General features: G+C 47.1%; 1 protein-coding gene across 3 annotated transcripts in view; it reads right to left on the reverse strand.

Moving 5' to 3' along the window:
- Nucleotides 1-19,643, reverse strand: part of GMEB1 (glucocorticoid modulatory element binding protein 1) — a 921,206-nt gene that overhangs the window by 580,510 nt on the left and 321,053 nt on the right. For all 3 annotated transcript variants that reach the window (XM_069622968.1, XM_069622967.1, XM_069622966.1), the window contains exon 4: nt 16,481-16,605. In XM_069622968.1, coding sequence (XP_069479069.1) covers nt 16,481-16,605 — 125 coding nt within the window. The remainder of the gene's footprint in view (nt 1-16,480; nt 16,606-19,643) is intronic.

Consider the following 19,643-nt stretch of genomic DNA (forward strand, 5'->3'; position numbering starts at 1 on the left):
ACAGGCAAGTAAAACTTTATAAAAACAGAGGTTACAATTTAATGAGGTTTCTTTCAGAGTCAATAAAGACCCCCGCCCCTGAAAAATAAACAGCAGTAATAGGGAAGTGAAATGATTTTCCTTGCAGGCTGGAAAGTTAGAGGGACCAAGAGGCCCAGCAGTGTGAATGGGACAGTCAGTCTTTGTCAGGAAAGAGTTACCTTTGTGCAGAAGTGCCCCAAGGAGCAGTTTCTGGAGCTCGGTCAAAGGGATGCCCTTCAGAAATCCTTAAAAATCAAGAAGGGTTCAGGGATGAAGACTGGGATGGGAATCAGGAGAGAAATAACCCAGGGACCGAAAAAGCAGATCAGGATGCAGTTGGTGGTTGCCAGTGGTGATCACTTCAAGGGTTGTTCGACGACCACCAAGACTCCAGCATCAGCACACCAGTGGAGAGCTCAGATTCTTTAGGAAGAGGTTATTCTTAATGCAGTGATTCTCAGGACAAAGCTCAGGTCTTCGAAAGAGAGGAGAGGATCAAGAAGCACTGTTAGGTAAATGAATCCACCAATTCATTATCCCCCTGCATCCCAATTTCAAGAAGTTTAATAGAGAACCGGTCTGAGCGAACATGGGGCACTGAGTCTCCCAAGTATCCTCTGAATGGTAATGTTCCGCGTAGTGCAAGTGCTGTTCTCTTCCATTTTGCTTTGAAAAGAGAGCCCTGGATACGCACTACTCTCAGGAGAGAAGAAGATGTGCTCTCGATCTCATTAAGGGGGCATGCAGGTATGTGATCTCTGCAGGCAGAGAGCATGCCGAGGACTGTGCACACGTACTCTGGTGCACCCACCCCCACACGTGTTGTGCCTTCACCCAGCACTACATCAACAGCCCTCTTTGGGGCTTTCTGAAGGGGCTCTGCAAATGCCTCCTCAGTAGGCTGACTGACTAATTCATAAGAGCCTCATGAATCAAAGCACTCTCACTGGCACACTGGTGGATATGCTGAAAAAGTAATCAGACGGCTGGAAAACCCCACTACTCCCAGGGCCCAGTGGAACCCTACAGATGGAACCAACTAGAGGAACAGGCCCCAGCAACAACTACATCACTGGATGAGAGAATTCTGCCTAGGAAGAGGCCGATGCACAGGCGAGTCTTGGTTAGGTTGAAGTCTGGCTAGCTGCAGTTGGAAACTCAGAGTAGGTGGGACACAACCCCACAAAACAGCAAGAAGCCAGACAGCCTAATGAGCAACAAACAAGAAACCAGAAGAAGGAGCATCCACTAAGCCAGTGAAAGAAGCATGGAAGAACCCAACCAAAATTCCAGGCCAGCTCTGGGGAGCAGGACGGGAACAGTCTGCCAGAAAGAAACATTTCCACGACAGAGGTAATGGCAGTAGGTGACAAAAGATTTCCCAAAAACAGAGCCCAGAGAGTGTAGCAGCAAGCCACACGATTTTCAGACCAGGAAGTCTCCCTAACCTCAGGCACCAAGGCCAAACCAAAAGGATTTTCGAGGGAGGCACTAGTGCAGACCAGGAAGACATGCAACAATGGACCATCCAATCTATCCAGCTACGAGGACTGTCGGAAGCAACGGAAGATTGGAGCCTGAGATTCCACCAACAGAGAAGGGGCAGGGGGTAAGGGACAAAGGAGCCAGGGTCCAGCCAGTATGGCAACACCAGACTCCTAAGTAGCAACCCATATTCATCAGTAGTAGAAGAAATTCAGGTACAGAAATGTATAAGCACAGGGTCTAACACTGGTGATGCATTATCCCATGGGCTAGCCCATGCTAGATTACCAATCACATCACAGGTGAGCATATGACATGCATTACTTACCGTAATAGCATTTCTGATGATTGTATCTGCTTAGATTCACATGCTGTGCATGTAGTGCGACATCCAGTGGTAACCACAGAGTATTGCATCTGGTCTTTCGGGAACCGAAAGGGGACGTCGGCATAGGCGTGTCTGTAACACTATCCCCATCGTGACGTGTAGTGTACCCATAATCCCTCACGCGCCGAGGTCCCTCCAATTGTATTTTTTCTGACATGAGGGAGCCCAAGGCTATGGTGAGTGAGTACACAAAGAGAGAAAGTAGTAAGAAGTCTATGTTCCTTCCACCCCGAGCGGGGAGGTAGGGAGGGCGCATTTGAATCTAAGCCGATACAATCATCAGAAATGCTATTACAGTAAGTAATGCATGTCTTCTGATGCTTGTTAATCTGCTTAGAATCACATGCTGTGCATAGACTAGCGAGCAGTACCCAGAGTTGGAGGTGAGTTGTGAGAAGGAACAGTAGAGAAAAGATGTCTTAGTACTGCTTGCCCCACCTGAGAATCAGACCTAGAATGAGTGTCTAGGCAATAGTGTTTTGTGAAGGTGTGTACAGAACTCCAGGTTGCCGCTTTGCAAATGGACTGTAGGGGAACATTTGCAATGAATGCTATGGATGCACCAGTGCCTCGAGTAGAATGTGCTCTAGGCTTGAAGGGCAGTTCTCTCTTAGCAAGAGAGAAACACAGCGTGATGCATTTGACAATCCACCTTGAGATAGCTGATTTAGAGACAGGATCCCCTTCTCCACCAGCTGCCACTGAAGCGAAAAAATGTTCTGTTTTCCTCAGTGGTTTAGTTCTTTCTAGGTAGAACATGACGGCCCTGCGCACATCTAGTGTGTGTAGGCTTCTTTCGGCCATGCTAGTGGGATTCTGGAAAAAAAGTAGGTAGTACAATTGACTGGTTCACATGGAACTTCGATATGAATTTAGGCGCAAATCTGGGGTGTGTGCGCAGAACTACCTTATCCCTGTGGACTGTAACAAAGGGGTCTAGAACAGAAAGTGCATGTAGTTCGCTAACCTGATAGAAGTGATAGCCACTAGGAAGGCCGTTTTATAAGTCAGATCTTTTAGACTTGCTTAATGCATAGGCTCAAAGGGAGCTCCCATGAGCCTGGTCAAAACCACATTTAGGTCCCACCCATGAGCTGGGTGAGAAATGGGAGGATAAATCCTCTAAACCCCTTCCATAAAGGCCTTAATCACTGGTATCTTCCACCACAACACTTTGTTGTGATGTGGTGTTGGCCGACAGTGCAGCCAGATGCACCTTTAGGGAATTGAAGACCAACCCAATGTCTAACAGATGGGTTAGGTACAGCACAATGTGTGTGGGTGAGCAATCAATGGGACACCAGATGACAAAACATTTCCATTTGCTGGCATAGCAATAACGGGTGTTCGGTTTCCTAGCTTCCCTGAGTATGTCCATGCACCTCTGCGGGAGCTGTAGGTGTCCAAACTCTATGACCTCAGGAGCCAAGCTGCTAAATTCAGAGTTTGTGGGCATGAGTGTAGGATCTCCCCCTGTCCTGAGGCAGCATGTTGTCCGGGCAGGGTAGCTTCACTGGTGGGTAGAGGGACATTTCCATCAGGTGAGCGAACCAAGGTTGGCGGGCCTACATAGGGTATCATGGTAACTGGTTCCTGGTGCATCTTGTGCACTATCTTGTTGAGAAGGGGAGTCGGGTGAGGGGAGGGGTGGAGAAAGCGTAGACAAATTTCCCTGACCATGTTATCCAGAGACCGTCCCCCTTGGAGCGGTTCTGGGGGTACCTGGAGGCGTAGTCTTGGCATTGGGCGTTCTCCCGAGTTGCGAACACGTCGATCTCTGGGAAGCCCCATTCTGCAAAGACATTGGATACAATGTCTTCATGCAGACGCCATTCATATTCTTCGGGAAGAGTAAAATCTCTGCTGAGCACGTCTGCCAGAAGATTGAGTTCCCCTGGAACATGTTGGGACAACAGAAACATCTTGTGACAGAGCCCATATCCAAATGTTTTGGGACAGCCTGGATAGCCCTGGAGAGTGAGTGACCCCCTTTTTGTTCAGGTAATACATGGCTGTAGGGCTGTCTGTTAGAATCAGCACTGTCTTCCCTTGCAGCTGCATCTGAAAGGCCTTTAGTGCTTTGAACACCGCTAATAGCTCCAGTAAATTTATATGGTTGGATGCTACTTGAGGGGACTACACTCCATGTGCTGTCTGCTGAAGCAGGTAAGCCCCCTCCCACCCCGTGAGAGATGCGTCTGTCGTGAGAGTGGCTTCCCCTGCAGGGGTGGTGAAGGTTTTCCCCTTCAAGAGGTTTTCCCTTGACCACCACAGCAGAGAGAGAATGAGGGCTGGCGAGACAACTACCAGATCTTCCCATTGTCCACTGGCCTGACACCACTGGCTGTTGAGCCACTCTTGCATGGGACGCATTCGCAGCCACGCGTGGGGAACCAAGTACATGCACGCCGCCATCATTCCTAGCAAGCGCATGGCCTTGCGCACCGTCACCTACCGACTGGCTACATATTGAGGAATCTGAAAAAGCATGTTCTGAACCCTTTCGTTGGAGGGGAAGACAAGACAGTCTTCCGTCAGAATTAGAGCTCCCAGAAATTGTTTTGTTTGACTGGGGACTAGACTGGATTTCTTCTCGTTGATTGAGAAATCCAGACTGAAGAGAAGATTTACTGTTTTTTGGGTGTTTGAAAAACATGTGTTGTATGAGTACCCTGTGATGAGCCAGTCGTTGAGGTATGGGTAAACTGGGACGGATAGTCTGCGCAGGTGTGCTGCAGCCACTGCCAGGACCTTGGTAAACACCCTTGGCACCGAGGCGATATCATGCACCTTAGATATTTCCTGTTCGCCAGTAACATTGAAATATGAAAGTATGCATCTTTCATGTCCAATGTTGCCATGTAGTCCCCCTGTTTCAGGAGTGGGACCACTTCCTGTACTGTTACCATGCAGAACTTGTGGGGTTTTATGAACTTGTTCGCTGGGCGCAGGTCTAGAACAGGGCGTACGGTGAGGTCCTTTTTTGGGTACAAGGAAGTACACTGAATAAATACCTTTTTTACATTAAGAATAGGGATGGCTTCTATGGCATCCTTTCCCAGCAGCGCTTCCACCTCTTGATTCAGGATATCCAGGTGGTCCGGTGAAAGGCGCTGAATTGTGGAGGTCGGGCGAATTCCACGCAGTACCCATGGGCGAGCGTCTTTATGACCAACTGGTCTGAAGTTATCCCCTCCCATGCCGTGAGGAAAGATGTTAATCGCCCCCCGACCGGGGTGACATGAGAGGGGACCTGGATCTGGTGGTCATTTCTGACCAGAGGCTGCGGCTCCTCTAGGATTGGGGCCTCTACCTCTGCCTTTGCCGCGTCGCTGACCCCTTGAAGGGTAGTATGCGGGGCTTCCTGAAGTTTGTCCTGTGTTGAAATTCCGCGTGCCATAGTTTTGACCTAAACGGGACTACCTTCGAAAGGACCGCTGAGAGTCATTACCTCTCTAGGGGGGGGGGGGGTTTGTGTGATCTGTTTCAGAGACGAGAGTCTCATGCTCTTTCTTGGCTGTTTCCAAGGCTTCATCAACTGCATTCCCGAAGAGATAAGCTTCCTCAATAGGCTTATTGATGAGGCTTGCCTTTTTAGTAGGGTCCCTTGGGCCAGAGACAGTTTCAGCCGTGTCCAGGGTCTTTTTAATCACATTCTGGTTCACTTGTCTTCCCTCGACTACAAAAGAGAGAAGTTTGGATTTGACGGGTTCTGGAACCCCTTGGAGGCCTTCCTGGAGCAGGTTCCACTGAGCATCAGCATAACTTGCCAATAGCGTGGTATTTGCTATCCGCGTAGTGTATACGGCAGCCGAGGTGACTCGTTTGCCTAGAGCATACAGCCTCTTGGATTCCTTGTCCGGAGGTGCCTCCCCCGTGGCAAGGGTTACCCCTGCCCTTTTTCGGGTGGTAGTCACTACCAGAGAGTCGGGAATGGCGTTCTCTCTAATGTATAGAGGGTCGGAAGGAGACGGGCGAAACAATTTTTCCACTCTTGGGTTCACTGCCCGGGTTTGAGCTGGTGATACCAAGGAGGGAGCCAACCTTCTCTTGATGGAATGAAGGAGGGGAATGGCTTGGCTAGATGGAGATTTTTCCTTAAGGATATCCTCTACAAAATCCTGCTCAGGCACAGCCTCTTGAGTAGAGATCTGAAAATGTTCAGCTGCCTTTTTCAACAGAGTTGAAGGCCATCTGGTCATCTACAGGTGAGGCCTAGCAAGCCGGGGTGGATGGAGAGGAATACAGACACAAAACGTCAGTGTTCTGATCTTGATGTGGCAGTGTCCATGGGTCCGTTCCCCCCTGCTGGGTTTGTTCCCAATCGTCTGTGGCACCCTGCTGTTCCTCTTCATAATTCTGTAGAAATGAAGCTTCGTCCTCTTGATTGTAAATGTCCCTATGTGTCCATATGGACAATGTCTTCATGCTGGACTGGGACAGAAGGCTGATCATCTTGATAGAAAACTGAGGGTTAGGCTCTCCACGAGAACTTTTCGGGGATGGATGATCAGAAAAACTGATAATTCTCTCCAGCAGATCCATACACCCTTCGAATTTCTCTCTAGTCCATTTGGAGGACCCAGACGGGCCTACGGGTGGAAAAATGTCTTCTTCCGCCCTATGGCACCGAAAAGTCTTAGGGTGTCGGAAAGAGGATCTTGACTCTCTTCATAAGTATCGTGAGAATCTGGGCCCCAAACCGCATCCGAAGATTTTTTTGCGGCTTGCCCCATGATTTTAGGCACAACCGGGATAAATCCCACCGGCGCCGTAATCCTCTCGATGTGGTCTTCGATAATCGCCGAATCGGCATGAGATAATTGCTCCGATGGTTTATCGGCAGGTGTATTACCTTCCGCAGCGTTAGAGGGCCTAGCGGTCTTTTTTTCGACTAGAGGTCTAGTCGCAGCTTTCGTACCTACCGCGGCCTTGGGGACCGTCGGATTTGCGCACTTCAACGTGTGAAGTTTTTGGAGTAGCGCCCGTACTTGTTTTAGATTGCCCAGTCGCAAGACGCTGCTGCGGATGCGGGGAAGGCTTTGGATCTGCGCGATCCGAGGAAACCATTGAATTTTGACGGTCCGGTTGGCACGCTCACTTTTTTCGGCAAGGAGGTCGAAACTGGTGTAGGGGTTGTATGCTTAGTGAGATGCGTTTGTACTCCCCCCGTCACCGGGTGTTGTCCCTGAAGCGAGACCAGTCAGGCGTGGTGGACCTAGAAGTGTCCGCCTCGAGGTCTATCACATCCGCAATGGATGTTTGGTCATCTGAGGTGCCCCCGTCACTCTCAGCGCGTGTGGCGGTGGGGGAAGGTGGTTGCACCCGCGACATACCGTAGGCAGCCCACCGCTTTACACAGCGCTCCTTGAGGGTCGTAGGCCGAAGGAGTTTGCAGGCCGCACATCGCTTCTCGTCGTGATCTAAGGAGAGACAGGCGTTGCACGTCCTGTGTTAGTCCTTCCAAGGATATCTGACCCTACACTTAGGGCAGAACTTAAAAGGAGTACTTTCCATAGCCAAAGGGGAAGAGGGCCAGACCAAAAGGGTAAAGAGGGGAAAGGAAGAAAGACATACCAAAAATATGGCCACCTCGACCCCACTCACCCTACTGTAAAGGTCGGCCAGAGGGCCCGACAACTTGGAAAATTCAGCCGCCGGATCTTGGGTGCCGAAATCCACCGCCATAGATGAATCCCCCGCAGTCTTCGAAGATGTTCTTGTGACCGAAGTGACTTAACGGGGAATAACCGACATGTCGGTATAAGATAAACAATGTCTCTCTTGTAAGAGCTCTGCTATAGGGTGACCAGTTATCTGGGTGGAAAAAAACAATCTGAGGGACCTCAACGCGTGAGGGATTTTGGGTACACTACACGTCACGATAGGGATAGTGTTACAGACACGCCTATGCAGACGTCCCCTTTCGGTCCCCGAAAGACCAGATGCAATACTCTGCGGTTACCACTGGATGTCGAACTATATGCACAGCATGCGATTCTAAGCAGATTAACAAGCATCAGAAAAAGGTTTGACGGCCAGACAATCCAGCTGGCCCTTCAAACTGCAAAATCAACGTTACTCCCCCACTGGACGTAGATTGGGAAGTCTGGAGGAATGTAAACTTGTCTAAACCCCTTTTAACCAGAACCAAGGATGCTTTTGTGCTCTTCGAATGAGCCTAGAACAGCCAAACTGCCATTTTGGCCATGCCTCGTGGTCCACATTGACAAAAGGATGGCCCAAAACAAAACATCTGGTAGCAGCTTAAAAATGCATTAGTACCCCTGTAAGGAAAGATTTTCTTTTTGTTGCGTTTCATCCATAGACAATGAGACACAACATTTTGAACCTGTGCCAACACTTGGAGGCCAGTGAAGTCTTTTTATTTGGCTGAACTTGCTATGCTCATCTGTTTTGGGGTTCTGATCATTCCAGAAGGCCATCAGTGCAGGAGAACAGTGTGGATCAAGAAGGCCACCAGGTAAGAAACGGAAGACAAAAAAAAAAAAAGGTGATGGCTGGAAGGTTTGGAATTAATCCCAACTTCCACACTGCTCTGGGCAACCTTCCAGACCATAGTTCTTTGCCTGTTGAGCCATTACAAAAGAGGAAGACCATATGCAAATCAGACTTGATCCCCAACCTAAAAGGGGCAGTCCAGCCTGAACTGCTTTGTCACATCCCTTCTGCACAAGACCACAAGCATCCCCATACATGTTTCAGCCTTGTTGGGCTTCATCAGTGAGGTGTAGTTTGGGTCACTAGGCCCAGCAGGCAAGGGACCCACATCTGGGCATACCCGCCCCACTCGGATGACTTGCACAAAACAAAAGAGGTGATGGCTGGAAGGTTTGGAATTCATCAAAGCTGCACCTCACTGAGGAGGCCCAACAAGGCCGAAACAGGTCTGGGGTTGCTTGTGTTTATGTGCGGAGTGGAACCAGACTAGCAGTTCGGGCTGGGCTGCTAACACAGATAGTACCTGACTGATTTGCATATGGCTGGACCACTTTTGCAATGGCGCAGACGGGCTGAAATATAGTGGTGTGGAAAGGTGCCCAGAGCAGTGGCAATGGTTCAGATTCATTCTAAACCTTCCACCCATCACTTTTTTGGTTACACCATGTAAGTAAGGCTGCCAAGAAGCTCCTGAAAAAACGTAATACTATCCACCCTTTATCTAACTTAATCCAGTGCCATCCAGCCTTTATTTACATTTTATGTTGAAGGGATTTAGTGGAGATTGCTAGAAGCTTGTGTTTAGCTTGTTTTTACATATCTCCCTCCTGACAAAGATGGCACTGTGTAATCGGTGTGCTGCCTGGAGTTTATCTTTAGAATCGCTTTTCGCTTTTGCACACTTGGTCCTGGGGGTTGCATGCAAAAGAAAGTCATCCATAGAAAGGAGTGATGGCGTAGAGGGGGGGGGAGAGGTTCTGATAATCGCAGGATTTGTGGTAAGTTGTGGTGAAAGGAGGCAGTGAAGGGCTTTGGTTTTCCGAAATGGAGGAAGTGATGCATTTGTGGGGGTACCCGCTTGTGGCATTGGGGGATACGGGAAGTGTGGAATGAGGGGCTTTGAGGTCACATCCTAGAAGTTGGAAGGAGCACGGGGAACCCCTTGCAGAGAAGCTGGAAGGGCTTGGGTTTCACTACAGAAGATAGTGAAAAATTTTGGACGTACTATGCATAGTGGAGGGAGATCTCTGGCTGCGGCTTACCAGTTACCTTCTATATTGTTTTAACTTGTTGCGGGGCAACTCCATCCCTCGCCATACATAGAACGGATGTGAGGGATGTTTTTGCTTTAAATTCTCATTAATGTCAGTCTTCTATTCTCTTGCTGCATTCATGCTGGTATGCCCTTGCTGACGTACCATAAAAAACAAACATTTGTTTGCTTTCATGTTTCCTGTCTTATGCAAATAATAACAAAATATAAAAATACCAGTCTATGTCGTTTTTTGTCCTTAACTTTAAGCCCTTTACTCATTCACTATCCCACCCTGTACCACATATGCGGGCGCATTGCACAAGGAGATTGCAGGGGCCCTCAATTTCCATGGGAGACCCCTGCCCTCTCTTTTCACATGTTTGCGAGAACCGCTGAAAAATGACAATGCAGAATCTATTCCATCATTAATTCTGTGCCCTTTTGTCAACTTCTAACTTCTAGAGATGGCTGCCAGGTAAGTGGTGCTGCTCAAGCGCTGCTGGACAAGGTAAATTATCTACTTCTTTTCTGCGTATTGTTGCAGAGCCTTGTATTTCAAGCACCATTCTAGCAGTGTTCCCTTATTTTTCTTTTGAAATGGCCCAGATTCCAGAGGGAGCGAAACAAATAGGAGTCTGTCCTATTTTACGGTAATGGATAGTGAAATCACTTTTAAAGAGCCTTACACAAGTCAAGTTACTTTATTAACGCTCATCGTATTGATGATTATACAGTGAGTTTTATCTGCTCACATATATCATGAACCTGAGAAGTCAACTCATACTTGAGTCGCACGACCTGTTAACAGCTATGCATTTCTATTATTAAATATTGTTCTGTACACACTTTATTGAATCACATCCGATCCAATAGTGCAATCGTAGATGCACAAAGCAGAACCATTCACATCAGTGCATTCAATGTTGAGATCTGGTTTTATTTCACATGTATTTCTTCCCATTTAAATCAAGCACTGTTCACGTTTATGATTGATTAATGTTGAATACTTAGTGATGAATGCCAAAAAATGTAATTATAAAATACCGAATTTGTGCATCTTACATGACATGGCTAATAACTGCATCTTGTATAACTTATCTTCGGTTTCATAAGTATTTTGCATGAGTAACCAAGTAGTGTGGCAGCATGGAATGAGGAGTCTGACCAAACAGAGTATAGCGATTACTAGACATTTATTTATAAAAACAAACCTACCTCTTCCACATCTAGCGGTGGTTTCCCTATTTCAAATAAAATCAAATCTCAGGCAGTCAGGAAGTCTGTGCAGTCTAAATTAAATTTCATTGTCTTAGTACAAACTCTTATTCTATCCCCATCACTTAAACACTGATTCTAATCTAAGGAAAAGTTCTTGTACCACCTTGGAGAATGACTCCCTTCTTCTGGGTATGCGTCTCCATCGGACGCGACTAAGCGTAACACACAGGCAAGCCTATTTTCCAACCACGGCAGGGCCCCCTTCCCTTATACTCGCATTCTCTCCCTTCTTGATTCTAATCATGCTTCCGTTTCATGGGACTCCCCTACGACTAGATCCAGTCCTGCTGACAGCCACAGTTAAGCTGCAGTCGGCCATTAGGAGTCGCCTAACCAATTCGTGCATGACTGCAAACCCACTTTTGGGAGACCTCAACTTGCGCATTACCCCTTCGCCTCTGGATGCCATCCGGACTCCACCCACCCAGAGCACCCCTTTGAGCTGGGTTTCCGCTGGACTCCACATACACAGAGAGGCCACCCCACCGGTCCAGTCCACTGATCTACATCCAGGTGGACGTTCAGGTACTAAAATTCACTATCTTGGCAGGGTGTAGGGAGGATACGGGATGTCGGGCAACGTCCAATGGGAGCACTTTGGACTGAACAAATCCTTTTCTTTTCCATCTACTTTCACTGTTGACCAGGCAGCCACAGTAGAGAGTCCTGCATGTTTAATCTTTTGAACTAACCACCACAGTGGAGAGCTCCCTTTCTTTCTTGAGTTTACCCTTGTTTCAATAATTTCCACACTAACCCTTACCAACCCAGTAGGATACCAGCTACAGGGGCTGTACACTTAATTGCAACAGTCTCTTTTCTTACATAAATTCCCTTAATCTTTATTTTCTTTGCAGAATAATCTAGCCCTGATGAAGGCGGAATACTTTACTGTTCTCTAATCCACATGGGATCAGCTACCGCCAAAACGCAAGAACTGTGAGGGGAGAGTGGGTGTCACTCCATCTACCCACACATCCTGACAATTTTTTCTCTAAAAGGATCCCCCACTGCGTTGGCAAACTTTGGAAAAAGACGATACACCTGAGAAGCAATATCAGGATTCCTTCTGTTTGCATTCATCTTTCCAGACTTTCTATTGGGAACATTAAGGAATTACTTCCCAATCATAGTAGCACAATACAATGCTGACTGTATTGATTTGTTCTTGAATTTGTGATATGACAGGCAGATGCACTACATTTTGCTGCTACTACTCAGACCTTAGATATTTCCCTTTCGTAATTTCAGCCCATCATTCCCTGCTCTCTCTTTTCTGCATTTCTGTCCACTTTTCTGACACCACCACCTAGATTCAAACGATTTTTTTCTGTGATTAGATAACAGACAAATTTCAGGTGTGTGCCATATTACCACAATTTGCTTTATGTGATTTGAGACTTATTTTTTTCCTTCTTTTTCCTTTTTTTGTTCAATTTGTTGACTGTTCCTTCATTACACCTTTTATATATTAAAAATATTTTTGTATGATACCTGCCTCTCTTTGGTATTTTACCTGTTTTTTTTGTCAAAAGGATTAGGTCTAAATACAACATTGCAGCATTCATTGCTTCACTATTGGGTTAATAAGGGGAGTTTCAGGAATCAATTAACCCCCGCTTTTTGCTGAAAACCCAAGGCACAGCGACACCCCCCCTTTTCTCATGATTTACATGCGTCTCTAATTGGACAAAAATCTCGGCTTCAAGAAATTTTCCCAAGTTCATAAACAAAAGAAAGGTTCCAAGGTTCACAAAAGAAACAAAGTTCCACAATATGCAGGTGGGGCTAGAAGGAGGATTCAATTTCGCTGGCATTGTTCCCCAATTCTATTATAAGTCTCTTCAAAGCCATCTTAACTTCACCCTCTTGCACTTTCTTCCAAGGGCTTCTTCCACGCTCTACTTTTCCTCCTTTGGTTAACTTGCACCCACTGAGACGATGAAAAGGCTCCCCGACTCCTCCTCGACTCTCCTGTACCACCTTCTTGTGGAACTGGTCAGGGATTTGCCTCACAATGGGTCTCACCACTTTTTCTACTTCTACTGCTTCTCGATTCAGTCCCTCCAACGTTCTCGGTCCCCTCCCGGTGTTATTCGTATTCCTGTTTCCTCAGATCTGCTTCTTCTACTTTTCTTCTTAGGCCCGATGGTCTTCGGTGTCAGGTACTGGTGGTGGTCTCGATGCAAGTTGCGGACCAGATCATCAACACTGTTACAGTTCACATAACCACCACAGGGTCTTGTGCTCCCATGCATTTGCCTACACAATTCCGCAGTAGGCCAGAGTAGGTGGTCTCAGCGCCCTTCTCAGACCACACAGTCTACCAACAACAGGTCACACCACCACGGCTCCGTTCATTCACTTCAAGTGCGACTGCTCGAAGCTGACTCGCAAGACTCAGTCCGAGCATCTCGCTGCTAGTCTCTGCTACACTTGAGCGCTTCCTTGCAGTTTCACAAAGTCCAATTTCCACATCACTGGCTTCTTGATGGCGTCCTAGCTCATCGGGTTCTCCTACAGGATTCAGAACAGCGGTGGCTGCCCCAGAGTAATGTCAATTGGATTGACAATAGCTGCTCGAGCACTCTTCCTAGTTGATTGGAACATCCTCCTTTTTTGTCTCAGTCAGCGAGTTGTTTCGTCACTGCTCTTTTTTCCAGTACATTGTGGTCCATGATTTAAAGGACTTAAAAAGCTAGAATTAGCTAACCGCTCTAGTTTAGGCTTCCTGAAAACAGTATGAACAGACTTATAAGAAAGGATATGGCAACAGTATACATTGGCACTTTCTTCACAGATCTTATAAGCTTCCAGGTCTGAAGTGGGGAAAAAGCGATTAGGGTTCATAATGCCATGATAATTCTTACTCCCAGAAGGATCTGGTATTATTGGCCTGTAGGGTTGGGGTGTTATTAGGCTTCATCCCAGACTCATGTCCTTGTCCCCAGGAGGAGAGTTCCTCTCCATGAGCTCCTCCCGCATGTTACCACCCCTAGGGGGACTATCGGTTAGCGGCCCAACCACCCTAGCCTCATGGAAAGGGGCTCCCCCTTGCAGAGAAGTGATGCAATCTGAAGGATCATTACAGTAGTTCACACCACAAATATAGAGCATTCTCGATTTCTGCTTAATTACAGCCTTAAAAGACGGTTGAAAGCTCAGCATAGATGCATCCAGTCAGCCACTCCAGCACATAAAATCTTACTTTGATTTTTATGACCATTAATCACACAGTAACAACTAAGAACACAGTTGATCTGATTTTTCCTACTTGCAGTATAACTATGCTTCGGTGCTCATTAACTGCTTGCCACATCTAAACTTAGAGCATCCAGTTGACTTTTTTTTTTAGGTATGCATCTAACTAATATCTAATTTTAAACACTCATTTACGTTGACTTGGTGAAATAGTGGAGTACTTTTATTCACTGTTACCGTCCCGGTTCTATCCAACACTGCGCAGCAAATCAAATCACCATGCTCATTACAATGTCCAAAGGTCCCCTACAGCAAAGTAGAAGGTCAGGCCATTCTATTATATACTGTCGACCTCATGCTCTCCCCTTTCAGGAGATGCTATCCTGGTATGGCTCTGTGTTCAGGAGATTCTTTGTCATATTGCCCTTGTGTTTTCTCCCAACTCTCATTCAGCACATAACCAACTCTTCACTCTGACAACTCTGTCAGCGGGCTCAGACTAACCAGGTCTCTTGCAATGGAGCACATTCCAAATACCTGATTGTATGCCCCCACAACTCATAGGAACTCTTGAGCACATATCAAGGTCATCAGATAGCCATACCTCAATTTAAAATAAACCCAAGAATGCATTGCACTACTAACCAACAAGTATAACTGGCGTAGCTTCCTACTCTTTTCATGAGCATTTTGGTCTCAACCAATACTTCTAGAGATGCATCCCAGCTATCACTACCACTCGACATTATGTTACCTCGGTTTGGTCCCCAGACATTCTCACCCTTTGACAAGTCCTACTTAACCTCTTCTTTTTCACCCCACAGACCACGGTCTGGCTTACATCCTGGGTCGGGTCAGAGTTCACCCAAACGGACAAGGTTTCAGTCTTTTAAGACCACTAAAATGGTGATGCACACAGTATAAAAGCCATTTAACAGATGTGAGACAGGCATGGTATCATTGGAACACTGCCGTGTTCCTTCTGGCCTGGCGCCACCCTGGTATGTCAAGCTTACGAGTAGCAGAGTAGAAGTGTCTGCAGTCTCCAGCACTGTCCTTCCCCGTACTGCAGTCTGCCTCGGCTCTGCTTCTTTCGTTTCCGGCTCACTCAGGCCTCCCTAAAACAACTAGTCTGCATGCTTGTCTGTGTTCCTTCTGATCCGCATTAACTCCTTTCTCCTCGCCACAGTGCCTAAGGTTTTCTGGGAATTTAAGTCCATGGCATTTCTAAGATTTCCAATGTGATATTATTCTGAATTTCTATTCAGAAAACCATTAGACAGGAGAAGCTAAATGTGTGTTACGAGTGTATGAGGTATGAATAATGTTTTGCCTAGAATGATTTTAGGGTATTTTGGGGGTTGCAGATTGGAAGAACTTGTATAGTGACAACAAGCCATTGAGAATTTAGGAATTAGGAAGCCTTCTTTTGGAAGGGAAGAATAGTGCATTCCTCCTGGTGGGGTCAGCCATCACCTCCCACATTATCCTCCCCCATACTACAAACCCCAGGGTCAAGATCAGGTAACGGCTGCCGTCCCCTGGCCACATGGGAGGGGATCTTTGCCAGGGAATCCGTGATGACTCCATAGGATTCATCACACTACTTGTATTAAGAGTGCTCTGTGTGTGCTTAACTGAACCCTTCATCCCTCTCACACTTCTTAAGTTTAAGCCGTGCTGCTCAGTCACACTACCCAGATAGAGTTTGGCTAGTCTAGTCAGAGTCTCTGTTCACAGTACAGGAGGCCTCTCAGAATCTGACCATACAACTGATTCTGTAAATCCATCTCAACAAACCCAATGGCTACCATATAGGCGCCTTGGGCTACTAATGAAGCAAAACTGTCTACAACCCTGGTTTACCCAAAAGTACATCACAGCTGACACAAGCCTACTCCACAACACACTTTCAGGGTGATAGAGTAATCCTAAAACAAACATTGATGCTTACAAAATAACCCTGCCCTACTAGCCATATTGGCTGCTTGGGGCAGCTCAGGAGATAAAGAGTTGCAGTGGCACGGGTACGTCAAGTCCCTTTGGCCGCTGAAGCAAAACAAAATTAAAACCATGCAAGCCTGAAAAAAGTTTAGGGGACCCAGAATGTTAGGAAGCCAGAACCTACAATTCTGCCCTAACAGAATGCACACTTGTTGTACCTCTCGGTCTTATGAAAGGGTCAACTGGTGTATGGGGGAGGTGCGGGTTAGTGCATAGTATAGTACAGACAGTGAATGTTGTCTGAATTTCTATTACACGTGGTCTGGCATGTTGTGCAACTAAAGCAGGAGATCTGATGAATGTATGCACTAAACAGTCACGAAAAAGACACAAGGAGAGACATTCACCACACTTGCTGCACCCTTTATCAGTCTTTCCACATTTACCTTGACACATTTGACATTGATGCCAGGACAGACAAACTTCTTCCAGAGAAGGATGGCTTTGCTCTCACCGCAGGTGATGGGATAGGCAATCTCAATGTCCTCATTGTCCTCAAGCAAGGTGGCATCTACAGAGAGAAAGACAGTTGAAGTACCAAGAAGTATGCTTGCTGCTTAATCGCTGCAATATCAAAGCCAGTTTGCAGGGCCTCTTCCCCAAAGGCTGTGCTAAAACCACACAACCCCCATCAATTCCTTTTAGGTCTCTTCCCATGAGAACATGCTGTTTGTCAATAAATAGTCACACGCAACATAAGGAGTGCAGTGTTTTAAGCTGCATGTAAACTCAAAAGCCCAAGCCCCAATAGCAATATCTAGCACAGTTTATGATACGGGAGAGGGAGAAGGAGGAGGAGGAGGAAGTAGGCAGTGCATGGGAAGAGCGATGTTGGGGGAGGGCAAAGGGGGATGACCTGACCAAAATAGACTAGGGGCGAGAGGGGCTGGGAGAGCAAGAGCAACCTTTATCAGGCAACTTTCTGAAACAATGCTCTTTTGTTAGCAACAAACGCCCCAAGACCCATTGGATCTGAAGGAAGGTGGACCTTTGGATCTGAAGCTGGGACCCCAAGATGAGGGACAAGAAGAAGCCCCTCCAGCAGCCCCAGAGGGGTCGAAGCTGAATCCCAGGAGCCAGTCCCACTGCTGGTGTTGTTTACTGTTCCAGGGGCTGTACAAAGTTAAGGTCCTACAGAAACCTCCCCTTGCAGGCTTCAGCAATGGTGCACTGGTGCAGTGGGGACTGCCTCACTGCTAGGAGGATGGATTATTCCAGGATTTCCTGCAAACCCAGCTAAAGGTCAGAGCCTGCAACATTGGAAATAGGCATTTGGTTTCTGGAGTTGCATTTCTGTGTTCACGAAAGATGCTCAGTTCCTACAACATCCACAGACTCGGGAGCAGGATTCTAATGATGTGTTCAGCATCAGGAGACCCTAGGGAAAAATAATTATTGACGATACATACACAGCCCAACTATCTCTGAGGCTCTAGGTTACAGGTTCAGCGATACAGCAGGGTAATAACAGGCAGCATGAGCCCCCTCAAGCTTCCCAGATGTGGGATGTTAAAATGGATTTTCAGAATGAACTGAGAGAAACCGGAGGCATTTTTCCCAGGGTATTCCCGGGGATCCTTTTATCAGTTGGCCAGTGGAGGGCCATCGCTCTTGGATCCCAACCCTGGGGGCGGACGAGGGAGGATCACCTGCGCAGGCGGTCCTTGGGGACCATGGGAGACACGCCCTGGGGCGAGACATGGCATTCCTCCCGTTCCAATACACCCCTAACCGACATCCTCTCAGTTGTCAAGGGATGTTGTCAGCAAATTCCAATCATACCCAGTACCTTTCTATAAGAAAAAGGAGAAAACCAGGGAAATTAAAACATGATAGAATATCCATTCACCTATCACAATACATGTATCCCCTTCATCCGGACAAAAATCTGCATGGTTTTTTTCATGATCTCCAGGAAAACCTACAACTTCCACAACCCCTACTTCCATTCTAGAAGTCCAACTACTGGGACGAAGAAGAGGAAAATGGAAGTCATGACGAATACCCATAAGAATCAATGGGCAATGCATTCCTATCGGCAGTCTCCATGTTGTTCCCGATGAGGTCAGGCAGAGTCAGGCAAGGAGGGACAACTACTCATACCTGACGCCAATCAACTCTTTCAAAGAGTATAAAAAAGGTCAGCCACCGAGAGAACCCTCTGAAAGGGCTGGGGATGCTGAAGGAACCATGAGGACCAGAAGGAGAAGTTAGCAGCTGGGAGAACCTGGTGAGGCCAGAAGGGGGGCGGGGGGGGGGGGGGGGGGGAGTGTGGACTGCCAAGACACTGAGGCCTGTAAGTAAAAAGAGGCTACAGTGTGGCAGGGAAGCCGTGCCCCAACGAACCAAAACTCCAGCTACACTTTTCGGTAGTGTGTAAATCAGTGCTTGCTCCCTGGATGAGTTCCAGAAACCCAGGTAGTTGAGGGACAGGTGTGGGACCATGAACTCAAGTGAATCCCCATTGAGCATCCGCCAAAACCTCATCACTGAGGGTAAAAGATTGAGACCCTTTGAATCGAGGGAAGCTGTGTCAGGAACTTTGTGTAGATCCCAAAAGTTCCTGTAACTGGCGAAGTGGGAGCAAAACTTTGAATGCGTATTCTGGGACTTGTAGTCCAAAATAGCGAAGCTGTGAGCTGTGGTCCGGCGCTGCCTGTGTGCCCAATTGAAGGTCTCTATAAGGTATCCAACTGAGAAGTGTCAGAAGAGAAAGTTAAAGAGTTGTAAATCGAAGGGGTCCTGCGACGGGTCAAGCAATATCCTGCGCACAGTCGAAAGTCTTTGATTCTGGTGTCAAAAAGGGACCCGAGCCCGGAAGAGGGGGATCCATGGTCCTAGCACGGATGAATTGTGAACTTTGTAGAAAAGGGGTCTGAGCCCGGACGAGGGGGACCCGTGGTCCGAGCCCGAAGGAGGGAGACCTGTCGTGAACTTATGAATGTGAGAATCTTGACAAAGGAAAGGAACATTTCTGTTTTGTTTGCTACGTCGGACCCTCTGCAGTAAGACTTTGAATGGCAAAGAGACTCGGGCCAGATACTGAGATATTGAACTGTACGAGCAACAAAAGGAACTACAAGTACCAGCAGTCACTGGGAAATAAGGTAATACTCTTTGTTTTTACAAGTAAAGTGAACTTCAGTTTCAAGGCTGAGGAAGCCTGTGTTTTGACAGACATTTCTTTTTGAGAATCCCTTTTTTTGTTTCTTAAAGACTTTGCCAGAGTGGTGTGAGACCAGATGAACCATTAAACTGTGTCCTCGAGAGGAGGGAGCCAGAGTGTGCACGAGGCTTGAGCGTGCCATCTTGTCCCTTGCTGAAAACGTGGAAGGGAGGCCGGCCCACTGCTCAACTGTCCTGAGATATTTGTTTCTTAAACACTCTTTTGCAAACACTACTGTCCCATACCATTTTGTATTTAGAATTAAGGATTGGCAATAGGTTTATTAGCACAGACCCTTTTATTTTGATACTCGACTAGGACGTTATTATTTGATGATTGTTGCTTGCTCCCATCATTAGATTTAGGTTTAGATGAGCGTTTAA

The sequence above is a fragment of the Ambystoma mexicanum genome, chromosome 11 (genome assembly GCF_040938575.1).
Source record: "Ambystoma mexicanum isolate Mex_15411 chromosome 11, UKY_AmexF1_1, whole genome shotgun sequence".
Taxonomy (NCBI): Eukaryota; Metazoa; Chordata; class Amphibia; order Caudata; family Ambystomatidae; genus Ambystoma; species Ambystoma mexicanum.